At 37.3% G+C, this 13797-nt stretch overlaps 1 protein-coding gene across 1 annotated transcript in view; it reads left to right on the plus strand.

The window, feature by feature from the left end:
* Positions 1-11509, plus strand: part of large1 (LARGE xylosyl- and glucuronyltransferase 1) — a 37337-nt gene extending 25828 nt beyond the window's left edge. Inside the window, exons 12-15 of the mRNA XM_067392404.1 lie at positions 559-837; positions 2089-2235; positions 2479-2674; positions 7862-11509. Of these exons, the coding sequence (XP_067248505.1) occupies positions 559-837; positions 2089-2235; positions 2479-2674; positions 7862-8059 (820 nt within the window). The 3' untranslated portion in view covers positions 8060-11509. The remainder of the gene's footprint in view (positions 1-558; positions 838-2088; positions 2236-2478; positions 2675-7861) is intronic.
* The last annotated feature ends 2288 nt before the right edge of the window (positions 11510-13797 follow it).

Here is a 13797-nt window from a genome sequence, read left to right on the forward strand (position 1 = left end):
GTTTTGTGTTGTGACAGATCGCTGTAGCGCCTCAGCTCAAGCGGCTCGTGAACCGATCATCTCTTCCTACTAGTTAATTTATAGCATCAAATAAACATGAATGAACATCAGAAGGAATGTTGTTTCAAATGCGGAAAGATGTAAATACACACCATTTTTCAAGTTCAAGTCCACCGAGTATAATCTTCTAACTTATGACTGCTTTGTCAGGACAAAATGGCGGATTCGGCATTATGATTGGTTAGATCGCTTGTCAATCAAACTCCCAGCGAAGGGTCAATTGTGAGAATATGTCAGAATTGTGGAAAATTGACAGGCCTGTGCTGCAGTTCTATGGATGTTTTGCCCTCGCGCTCTCTGAACCAGTCACATATTGAAAACTATGAATAGAGATCGGTGGCTGTTTAGTTGGTGCACCATTTAAGTGATTTTATTAAATCTCGTCATCAGAAACATCTGAAAAATTAATGAAAATTCATTGGTCAGAAGGGGTGAAAGCCTTTTTCTTGCTTCCATTTAAGCAAAATCAAATGTTACTGGAGTGTTTCTTTGTTCCAGACTGCAGATGCTAGAGGCCATCTGTAAGCACTGGGAAGGCCCCATCAGTCTGGCCCTCTACCTCTCAGATGCCGAAGCCCAGCAGTTCCTGCGATACGCTCAAGGCTCCGAGGTCCTGATGAGCAGGAGTAACGTGGGATACCACATTGTCTATAAAGAAGGCCAGTTCTACCCTGTTAACCTGCTGCGTAATGTTGCTATGGGGCAGGTTAACACACCCTACATGTTCCTGTCGGATATTGACTTCTTGCCCATGTATGGACTCTATGAGTACCTCAGGTGAGACAAAACCTAAATACGGAATGGTAAAACAATGTTGGTCCATTTTGGTTCTCAACTATACATCTCAACTGCTAACCACAATCCTAAATATGTGGTTACAGCCTTGCTCAGTGTCATTATTTATCATTAAAACCCCTAAAAGTAAGCCCATGTGCTACTTTATTCAACCCTGTCACAGTGCATTTTAAATTCATATACTTGTAATTTGAGTAAATGGACCCTTTTCAAAGACTGTGATGTTTCCACAGTTATCAACTGCAAATCTAGTAAAGTTTTTAATATTTTCATTAAAAAAAAAAAAATACACATTTATAATGCTATACTTTGTGTTGTATTACCTGGTAGTAAATGACAAAAAACGCTACTGCGAGGGTGTTTCTAATACAACGGCTGAGAGAGTGATGGCAAATTTACTTCTTTCTCTCTTCTGACTGCTGTAATCAATTTCTCTCTTTTTTTTTTCTCTTTTGGAAAGCTATTAGTGCAAATGCAAATGTTGTCTCCCAGTCACTGCTTTAGAAGTTTACCTATCTATGATTTACCCATCTGCTTCTGAGAACCTCGGAAATGTGAAAAGTATGGATGACCCGAGCTGATCTCAAGGATCGGTATTGGGGCCGATTAAGTTTTAATTTTTTTTATTTTTACTGATCGGTATCGACTATGCTAAGCTCAATCCTTTGTCAGCTGTAATGCAGGTGTCATGCAGTAGGTGGCGGTATACACTTTGAAGTGGGTCTGCCATTAATAGGGAAAGAAGCAGCTCAAATGTGTGTGTGATGCATGAGAACCAATGAGGTCTCTTCTAGTATGTCGTGCATGTGTTTGTGCCTTTGTGTTTAGCATATTTGATGTGCACTTTTGTAACGAATCAGTCAAAAATTCATTTAACGTTACCAGTCAGACTGAGACGTCGTTGCATCTTGACACATTTTATACTCTCAACATTCTTGCACTTCTTTTATAAAAAAATCCCAATAACAGTGTTGAACAATTGTTAAGAAATACTGCCTAGATTAAACCATGTGCTCAAAAACATTTTTGATGTCACTTTTTTTAAAAATTATGTAAGAAAAAAAATTATAAGGGAAAAAAAGTCTTAGCATAACAGGGTGAAAACTTTAGGGAGAAAGAGAAATCCATATTAACGCATGTTTTACATTGGTGTCAGCAAAATGTTCCCAGCTTGTGAATGTGATTTGTTTGAGAAAACTGTTCCACAAGTAATCCATCTTGTTTCTGTCTTAGGAAATCAGTTGTTCAGCTTGATATGGCGAACACTAAAAAGGCTCTTGTGGTTCCAGCGTTTGAAACGCTGCGCTATCGGCTGTCATTTCCCAAATCTAAAGCAGAGCTCCTGTCACAGCTCGATATGGGCACTCTGTTCACATTCAGGTAAAAACACTACCTTTTTTTTAATAAAAGTTTTTAGAAATGTTCAATTTTATGGCAGATGAGATTTTTTCTGATTCGTGACTGAATCTTTAATGATTCAGTTCATTTTTAGTTCAGTCGATTTAACCAACCTATCACAAACTTATCTTAGTAGTATATATTTATTATTGTTATTTATTTTTTGTAATTTCTTGACAGTTTACAATGACTTATTAAAGTTAATAATCATTTTCTTGTCCACAGATATCATGTCTGGACAAAAGGTCATGCTCCAACAGACTTTGCCAAATGGAGAACCGCTACAACACCGTACCGAGTTCAGTGGGAGGCCGACTTTGAGCCGTATGTGATGGTCAGACGAGAAAGCCCTGAGTACGACCGGCGCTTTGTGGGGTTTGGGTGGAATAAAGTAGCTCACATCATGGAGCTGGATGCTCAGGTAACACATTAATACAATTTAATTTTTCATATTACTCTCTGACTAGAAGGTGCAATAAGTGATTTCTGAGAAACACTGTTGATATTTGAAATCAACCCAACCAAACACACCCCTCCTTTCATTGCTCCACCACCAAAATGCACAAATACTGTATGCAATGCAGGAGTGGATGTCTCTTAGCAGAAGAGAAGCAAAACAATGCTTCAAAAATAAGAACAAAAAATGAACATCTAGTACACAAGAGTATATGAAAAGTTTGGTTCCAAAAAGCGACAAACGCCATTTAAGAAAAAAAAAGATTTTCTGCAAAAATCAGTATTGTATCTGGTCGGTATTGAAGAGTCATTTATTAATTTTGCACAAAAATGTGATATCCGTCATGTTATTCTGTCATGTTTTCTCCCTTTCTTTCCAAAATGCGACAAACGCCAGTCTCTCTTCTCTGCAGAATGCAATATATCCGCTCAGCCAATCACAGCGCACCCTTCCACACACTGTAAACAGTAATGGCGGCACTCTGAATACACCCGGCATCCTAGTTTTCCTTGTCTACTTTGTGATCAACAAAATCAGAAAAATTAATTTTGACAGCATTGATGAACCTGTGGTGGTTTCTGCGGTGGGGAAGAAACGCAAGTCATCGAAATGTAATCATTTACGTGAGGAGATTAAGAAGATGAGGCACTCGAGTCGGGAGGAGGAAAAATGGCGGCTGTTGCTTGTTCCACAACGGCATCAAACGTCTGTCACGGTCCCCAAAACCGAATCATGAACAGTTTTTAAAAGCCGTTTTTAATACCAATGTACTCGGCAAATGTGTTTATTTTAACCGTGTGGTGGCGCCAGATACTCTTTAATCGGTAATAACAAACGGAGACATAATTTACAACGTTGACAAGGTGACTCGTTGATTTCATTTTGGGAGCGACGACTGAATGTATTTTTAGTTAAATGCCTGTATATATATATATATGTGAATCAACTTACTTTGTTGTGTATTTTCAATATGAAAAATAACTTTTATATTGATGAATGAATTGCATTTTTGAATGCAATTCATTCAGCTTTTAATGTTTTTATAAACAAAAGGTGCTATGTGAAAGTTTGAAATAGGGCTGGGCGATATATCGCGTGTGATTGTCATACGCATTTCATCAGCTGGTTCCCTGATTACCGCTAAATCGCCATCACCTGCTTTCAAACGGAGCGGCATTTAATAGATAGAGCCATAGTTCACTGACAAGCTACGCAATATCACGTTCATTATCGAAGGCGATTCATCTGTGAAAATGAACGTGATATTGCGTGGCTTGTCAGTGATCTACGGTTCTGTCTATTAAATGCCGCTCCATTTGAAAGCAGGTGATGGCGATTTCGCGGTAATCAGGGAACCGGCTTTACTGACGAAATGCACGTGACAATCGCATGCGATATATCGCCCAGCCCTAGTTTGAAACAGAAAATAGTGTTTTTCATCTTGCCGCATTCTTTGTAAAGAAAACACCTTTTTACTCAAATTAATCAAAATGGATTTATAGCGTTTTTGAACCAAAAGCTTCATATACAAGCAAGAGTTCATTGTTAGTCGCCAACAGCACAGCAGCTCCAGACAAACAAAGACATTCAAAATGTCCCGTTACTAGAGTAACATTGTAACATTATAAAAACAGCATTTCTGTGAAATAAAGCAAAACCAACGTCACATGGAGCAGAAACAATGCAACCTCGGCATCCGTTTTCAGGCCTCCTACTTGGGTCTCTCCATCGCTGGAAAGCTCTTCTAATATTACTGTGGATCCTAAAGGCCCAGATATACTTCAAACAAAATCAAAGAACGAACTGATGTGATGTAATTTCTAACAAAATCAGGCTAAAATGAAGTTTTGGGAGTTCGAAAAGGCTTGCCAAAGCAAACTCTCAGGAAAGGTTGGCTCCAGCTGCAAAAAATCTTCGTACAACCATTGGTCCGTGACGATAACGTAATAGGAGGTATGCACTGAGGCGCCGCCTTCTTTCACATGGAACTCTTCTCTGACTCATTTCGTCTGTTTGAGCCTGTAGAGGTAAGATCTCTCCGGGTGAAAACATTAACACACTGGATAGCCGCTTTAAGGCCCGTACACACTGGGATGAATAACACGCTTGACTCGCCAGCCGTAAAAGTATCTTTTTTTTTTTTTAAACGCCTCGGGTTCGTTTTTTTGGTTTGACGTGCCATGTTAAAAACTGGCCGACCAATGAGACTGGTGCTTTTGTTCACATGCATGGAGCTGCTGAAGTTACAGTATAACACAACTTGGTGGTGCTCAAGCACAAAACAGTCTTCCCTAGCACACATTGATACCAAGACGACGAAGAGGAAGTAAGTAGACGAAGAAACCCCTACAAACTATGGGTGCTCTGCCAGTTCTTGGCCACACCAATATGTGTATTATATGCCATTTTAGTTCTGTATTTTTACTTTTTTTGTTGTTTTGTTTTTTTACATTCAAGAAATATAGTTGAGAATGTCCATTTCATATGTTTATTTGCACTACCGTCATTGTGACTTATTTGCACTACCGTTTCTGACTCGCCATCTCCTTATGTCATGTATATGCCATACATGCCATTTTATATCTGTATTTTTATCTTCTTTAATTTTAATAATATCATAAATATTTTTATTTGCACTACTGTTCAGCACAAGTGCCATATACTGTCAGGGAGTAAATTTGCACGTTCACTCGGCGCATCGCCAGTGAAAATTGCCTGGGTATGAACACGAAAAACGTCTCGAGAAACGCTGGCGATTAGAGCGTGCGATAATCGTTCCGGTGAGTATGAGGCTTTATAGTAGAAAATGAAGTTGTGCTTCTAATGAAATTAGTGCGCATCAAATATGCCATTATACACTGTTTTTCATCTTTGATACTGTAAAGTTGCTTGCTTTTAAGGAATCTATCGAATAAAATGCCATATAAATAACTGTGACTGGAGAGTAAATTTGCAGAGCTCGTGCTAACACACACGTTATGATCAGACGCTTTTCTTATCCTTTCCATAAAAAATGCTTGCTGTTTTCTCGTTTTGTTTATTTTGTTACTGTGAGGAAAGCGTGCAACACGTATTTACATATTCGTCTAAATGCCGCTCTCAGCAGTGTGTGCGGCGTCAGATGTTCGATAAGTGTATCGCTGCTCTTTGCCGTATATAGCCCTATACAGGTCAAAGTTTGAACTAATTGTTATATACTTGCACTAGCATTTTGTATATGACAATTTAGTTCAAACTTTGACCTGTGGAGGGCAGTAATACACTCTTGCCTAATCATTACCCTTCTTTTTCCAGTGATATTCCTGATTTTTTTTCTCTTTTGTAACGTCTCTCAGCCACATCTTTCTTCACTTTTCTTCAAATCTCCCTCTTATTCCCTCTCTTCCCCCATCATAAGTGGACACGCCCCTACTGCTGATTGGCTACAAGAGTGTTGTGCCACTTGCCGAAAATTGCAGAAAATTGCTTACTGCACATTTAAACGGCTCTTGAACATCTTAATTCTTCCATTGGTGCAAACAAAATTGTGTACTAAAACTCTCAGTGTTGCCTGTGATGCTACTAAATCTACAGCACCACGGCGAAATAAGTGTTTTGTGTAAGTGTTTGAGTTGTGAGTTTGAAATTGAGTGAGATAAGAAAAAATGACTCCTATCAGGCCCAGATTGGCTAATCGGGAGCACCGGGAGAATTCCCGGTGGGCTGGTCTGTTTATTTGGCCGCGAGGGCAGGTGTTGTCATGGCACTGGGTTGAAACATGGATGCTCTAGAAACTGTGGACGCGGCCAAATGTACTAAGCTGAGTAGCCTAACTTTTTCCTTAAAACCAGTCAGTGACTGATTTAGGCCTGGATGACATAGGCAACGGCCCAGGGCGGCACGGGGCACCCGCGCAAGAAAAAAACGAACAAACGAATGCACGATCGGGTTTTTACTGCTCATTTGCACGTAAAGTCAATGATATCATGTCACTCTGTGGGTAAATTAATCTGGTTGGGAGGGACTCGGAGTGTGTGCTCGGAGAAGACAACTCACTCAAAAGTATAAGAGAAGAGGGATGAGGTGACGTCTGTAGGGACAGCGGGACATCATTGCTAAATTATGGTGGGTCTAAGCCACCGGAGGCCGATTTAAGTAACGTAAATAAAATAAAAAAAAGGAAGAGGGCAAAACATGCAAAAGATAAAGGCATGTATGCAGATTACTCCTATCGTAATAATAGTAGGCAAATAATAAAATATGGCCTATCACTTGTTATGTTGCTTGCTATGCTATTACACATTGGCCAACAGTATTCATTTCTCTGTCCAACTAGCTTACATGACCAGACTGTAAAATGTGATTTTGTAACATGTAACTTTTTTTTTAAACAAACGTAATAGCCTACTTTAATATTTTACTGTAAAGTTGTGCAATTTTGTAGGATTTGTGGTATTTTGTGTTATTTATTTGCCTTAATTTGTAATAATTTAAGTATATACATTTATATAAAATAGCAACATTTTATGTAAAATCCACTTTAATAAAGATCTGCATTTCTAAATTTCATTCATAGTGATAGACATGAAAAATATGCCTGGGTTTAGTGGACGATTACTGCCATCTACTGGAAAGCAAACACTTAATTAAATTAAAATTAAAATAACATGAATTTTTAACTACAGCCACTAGATGGCTAGAGAATTAATCAATGGTTCACATTATAGAATCATTATTATAACTATAAAAATGACTCAATATCACATTTTAGCATCATGGGTATGTGAAGATATTTTTGAAAAATACAATTAAAAGAAAATTTAATTGTATGTGCTGTAAAGAACACTACTATTGCAGACTAATATACTGAGGTTTTAATTACATTATTTTAATATAGTCAGTCGTGAATTAAAGTGTGCCGGTCTAAGGCATGACTCCTATGAAATGTTTTTTTTTTTTTTTTTGAACTTTTTGAGTTATCAGTTTGAATGAGTCTAACTATTCCATCAACCACTGAATTGGTTGAAATGAAAGGATCTTAAAACATAAAACTAAAAAAGTAAAGCAACAGTCCTGAACAAATCCTGATTGAAATCATAACTGTAATCTTATTTTCTGGGAATAAACTGATCTTTCAGCATGTAATGTTTTTTGTTTGTTGTGTATTTTCAGGAGTACGAGTTTGTGGTCCTGCCCAACGCCTACATGATCCACATGCCACACGCGCCGAGTTTTGACATCACCAAGTTTCGCTCAAACAAACAGTACCGTGCTTGTCTGAAGACACTGAAGGAAGAGTTTCAGCAGAACATGTCCCGGCGCTACGGATTCGCCGCGCTCAAATACATGACAGTGGATAACAACAGCTAGCCGTGCACTTTGTCCAAGGAAGCGATAAGATAACTGCCATGAGCTGATCCAGGAGCGCTGTCTGACAGCACCTTTATGGATGTGTTCAGTGGAACTGAGAAAGCAGGGTCATTAGGAGGCACGGCTCGTGATCATCCATTCATTCAGGGATCTGATGAGACGTTTATCAGTGGTGTTTGACACCGGTGCCGAGAATTAAACTCTTGATTCGAAGTCACTTTTGTGAGAAGGCGAGCAGATTCTACCAATGGAAACTTCTAGAAAAAAAAAAAAACGATGTCTTTTGTTTCTTATTAAAAATGGACAACAACACTGATGCACTTCAGATTAAAACCTTGAATCTGTCTGTCTCATTCTGCCTGTCTGTCAGTCTTTTTGTCTGTCTCTCTGAAAGTCTGTCTATTGGTTTGTTTACCTATCAACCTTATGTATTCCTGTCTAGTTGTCTGCCTCTATCTCTCTCTTCTTCTCTACAATCGATCCTTCTGTCTGTGCCTCTGTCTAATAATTTCTTTATCTCTTTAACAAACTGTTTATCTTTCTGCCTATGCCGATTTTAGTCTGTCTGACAATCTATTTAACAATCTGTTTATATCTGTCTGTCTGTCTCTCTATATATAATTTTCCTAACAATCTGTCTACATCTCTGCCTATATCTTGTCTGTTTAACAATGTCTGTTTATTTAACAGTCTATCTCTCTCTCTGTCTATATTGGTTTAACAATGTCTATATTTGTCTATATCTCTATATTTGTTTGTCTGCCTCTCTCCATCTGATTGTATCTCTTTATATCATCTGCCTGTCTAAAACTCTCTATAACATTTTGTTTAACAATCTGTCAATATCTCTTTATATCAGTCTAATTATATCTCTTTATATCAACAATTTCTCTTAAGGCTACGTTCACATTGTGGGCATTTTTTTTTTTTTTTTTTTCAAATTGTTGTTTTAAATGTGGCCAATATCAGATTTCCAGTTTGATCAGATCATCGTTCTGAACTGACCTGCATGTGCAAAAGACAGCTGGAAAATGACTTCTCAGTTCCTTCTTTCTTCTGAGTATCCCGGACGAGCCCCCAGCTCTTTTTTTTTTTTACCACAAAATCCACTCAATTGCTTCTCAGAACTAGTCCAAATCTACCGTGTTCCGGTAAAAAACGCGTTGTGGGGGTTAAATATCGCGTTAATGCGGTCGCTTCAACCCACGGAGTTGCAAAAAAAAAACACAGGAACAGTGAATAAGTAACCCAATTCTGCGTGAAAATCACAGATTTGGCAACACACATACGAAAATAAACATGGAGGGCATTAAAGTAAGCGATTACACATTTATTACTTACAAGTTCTGACACATCACTGCCCTTCTACTGACTTTGTATGTAAAATCTTTGAATAGACTCCCATGAGCGCAGAATCGTGATGAATGTTGATATCGAGTGACATAAAAATGGCATGAATTCCGATATGACTGTTCACACTGCGGTCGCATTACAAAACATATGACCTGTATCGGATTTAGTACCACAAATGGAAGTGGCACAAATCAGAATTGACAAGATCAGATTCCATGTGGTTTGTACTGTTCACAACGTCATGGGGAAAACGGATACGAGTGTGGGCAAAACAAAATCAGATTTGGGCCACATTTACCTGCAGTGTGAACGTAGCCTAACAATCTGTTTTCGCTCTTGATTCAAGGTTTCAGTCTCAGTGTTGACACAGTTGTTGTGTGTTTTGAAGTAGTTGGAAATGTTCATTGTCACTGCAGATGTGAACAGTGTAATAAACAGGGATCTTCATTCATCGGACTGGCAATAATACGTAACGAGAGGCCAAAGTGAACTCTTCATTGACACATTAGGGATGGTTATTTAAATGTTACTGACTGTCATTCTCCATCAGAGGGCGTCATACCACACTAACAGACTTATGCACTTGATTGCAGGCTTAATTAACAGACTTAATCATTTTCTTCATTATTTGTAAAAGAGTGTAGTTGATGCTGCTGCGGAAGTGAAGGTGTCATGAGTGTGTGGTGGTTATTCTCTATTCAGACTATCAGCAAACAACATGTCTGACTCAGGCTCGTGTTCACACAGAATTATCAGCTGATATTTTGCCTTTTTTGCCACCCTGACAGCACACAATCTCATCGTCGACAAGACCTCGGTGTAGTTTTCATCTGCCATACGTCTCTAAAATGTCTCTTGTCTGATGTTATACTGACATTCAGCAGTTTACCACCTATATGATTGTGAGTTTTTGTGAATCAGATATTTTCAAGATGTTTGTATAATTAGAACTTGATGCGTTCTTCAACCGACTTCTCGGCAGCATATCTGTGTTTACTGCGGTATCAATGAAGTGCTTTTAATCGGCTACAGTCTGTGCCGTGTGTTACAGTATGCCTGCGAGATCATCCACAGGACTGCTGCTTTATTTCATGTTACTTAATTGGATGCTATTGTCCTGTAGAGCCCCTTGTGGCAAAGCTGAGAACGCACTCGCACTTGCGTTACGAATTACATTGTGACAAATTTTGGAAGATGAGTTTGTGTTTACATAGATGCTTTGGGACTAATATGAGCAGATACAAAGAATCTGTGAAAACAACATGAATGTGATGAATGTGTGCTGCTTATATTCAAGACGGGTCCATTAGAGCAGACCTGGGCTAGTTGTGACATTTTTATTTTTTACTTTAGTGAATATTTCTCAGGGTGGGTTTATTTTTGAAAGTCAGTTTCTGTATAGAAACAAACCATAAAGTGTTGAAGAAAGCTATTGAGATTTTTGATTCACTGGTATTGTCCAGGAAAAAAAGATACATAGTCTAATAGAGGGGCATGTTGTCACAATGTATAGAGAAATATGTCATAATGCGAATTTGCATACAATGCAAATATTATAGGCTGTTTAATGCCTTTTCAAAATAAAAAAATTAACTGTAAAGCATTTAAAAAAGCTGAAAATGTAAAATGTATGTCATATTGCTTTTATTAAAGGGTTAGTTCACCCAAAAATAAAAAAAATTGTCATTAATTACTCACCCTCATGTCGTTCCACACCCATAAGTCCTTTGTTCATCTTTGGAACAAAAATGAAAATATATTTGATAAAATCCGATGGCTCAGTGAGGCCTGAATCGCCAGCAATAACATCCTTTTTTAATGCCCAGAAAGCTACATGTGACTACAGTGGTTCAACCTTAATATTATAAAGCGATAAGAATACTTTTTGTAAAAAAAAAACCCAAAATAATGACTTTATTCAACAATATCTAGTAATGGGCAATTTCAAAACACTGCTTCGAAGCTTTACGAATCTTTTGTTTCGAATCAGTGGTCGGAGTGTGTATCAAATTGCTAAAGTCACGCCCCCCAGTGGTGAATCACTGAAATTTCGAAACACTTACCACATAACGAAGCCTCATTTACTGGAATCATGTGATACACGCTACGAACCACTGATTTGAAACAAAAGATTCGTAAAGCTTTGAAGCTTCATGAAGAAGTTTTTTGAAATCGCCCATCACTAGATATAAAGTCGCTATTTTGTTATTTTTGGTGCGTAAAAAGTATTCACGTCGCGTTATAATATAAAAATTGAACCACTGTAGTCACATGAGCTGTTTTAAATATGTTTTTAGTAGCTGTTATTGCTGGCGATGCAGGCCTTACTGAGTCATAAGATTTGATCAAAAATTGCTTAAATTGTGTTCCGAAGATCTTACAGGTGTGGAAAGACATGAGGCTGAGTAATTAAGTTTCATTTTTGGGTGAACTAACCCTTTAAGATCATTTGTTCAATGTGTATTACAAAAATTCAGTAGTACATTTTAGTTGGCCAATAATTTACATTGGACTTTAGAGCATTTTAAACTTTTTTTTTTTCTATGTGACAACCAGTGTTGAGGAAAGTTACTTTTAAAAGTAACATGTTACAATATTGTGTTACTCCCTAAAAAAGTTACTAATTGCATTACTTTACTTACCTGAGAAAGTAATTGCGTTACTTAGTTACCGTTTATGTAATGTTACGCTACTTTTGCGTTACTTTTTTTTTCTCAGCTGGGAAGGGCTTGTTTGTTTTTAAATAACAAAAAAGTTCTTTTTTTGGCAAATGTAAAGGGCAGTAGAGGGCGCTGCTCAAACAAACCTTTCAGCTGTGCTGCCATTCTGGATCGCAGAAGAATAGGACACAGGAGAAGAAAGGTCAACACACTTACAAAAAAATTAAACGAATGTGATGTTTATCTAAAGTCATTTTTGCTTATTAGTATGGTTGAATTCGATCATTGAAGGTCAGCAGCAAAGACATTGTTTAATAAAGTGAGATTAAATACATAAAGTATATTTGTGTTAACATATTTAATTACTGCAGGTCTGCGTAATATGAGTTTGCATTTCACTGTTTTTATTCATTTTGAGGAATACCGAGTCTGTTTTTGTGAACGTGAGTAAACAACGCTTTTGCACCGATTTCTCTCAACATGGGGACAGGAAAAGAGTCAGTAAATACATGGGAAAACAAAGTAACTTGTGTTACTTATACATACTTTACTTTGTTGTAAATTTAAAAGTAATGTTTTCTAGTTACTTTAAAAAGTAATCTGATTACATAACTTGTTACTTATAATGCATTACCCCCAACATTGGTGACAACTAGCCCCAGTCTCCTGTATTTAATGAAGGTATTAATGGACAGCACACGTTTAAAATCTTATGAAGGATACTAGGTTCCACCCATCCAGTTTATTTTGCATTCATTTGGAAACCGTCCACGTCACTGTACTGACTAAAGTGCTGAAATGTTCTGATGTGGAAGCCTTACGTCCATATCCTTCTGTGGATATACTTGTTTCATAAGTTGTAGTGTTACTACTGATGTTCTGATCGCTCATTGATATATTTGCTTTGGAGCTGTTATTATTTTTCAGTATTTTCTGAGGTTGTACGTGAGTACTGATGTGCTGAGCTGTATGTGCACACTAGCTGATTGATGTGTGTGTTTAATATGAATATAAACAGCCACATGTCCAGGATAACACTGATAAAACTGCTTCTGAATAAAATCACATCATGTTGTCTTGTCCTGCTTATTTTACTGTTACATACAGTATGAAACAATGTTTCACCATTTGAGTATTTCATACATTCATTGCATTATCTTCATGAATCTCCTCCTAGTTAAAAGATTTTAAAATGTCATTCTCTGAATTAATGTGCCATCAGTTTATATATAAAGAAAACTGAAATATTAAACCGAGACAGCTGTCATTTTGCCTTTTGGAGGTATTAAAAATCAGCATGGTAATCATTTTTAAACAAAAATAGAACTGTGCTTTTGAAGGAATATTATAAACAATTCTAATGTGCTTTACAGAGAACATGTGAGAGACTGAATTTAATAGAACAGCCTGTGCATTCAAATATAATTAATATAATATATAACTAAATGCAGTCGTCATGTGATAATGGAAGAGGACAATGTGGTTTAAATTATTCAGCAGTAAAAGCTTTTAGTATGTGAGGCAAAGGAATTGATTCCTCTTTATCATAATAAACGTGTAATTATTTTGTCCGTAGACAGCAATTTAACCGACAATTTCAAGGTCCAGAAAGGTACTAAAAACATTAAAACATTCGATGTAACTACAGTGGTTCAACTTTAATTTCATGAAGTGACAAGAATACTTTTTGTGCGCAAAAACAACTTTATTCAATAATCCCTTCTC

Source organism: Chanodichthys erythropterus, chromosome 8, assembly GCF_024489055.1.
Source record: "Chanodichthys erythropterus isolate Z2021 chromosome 8, ASM2448905v1, whole genome shotgun sequence".
NCBI classification, from domain to species: Eukaryota; Metazoa; Chordata; class Actinopteri; order Cypriniformes; family Xenocyprididae; genus Chanodichthys; species Chanodichthys erythropterus.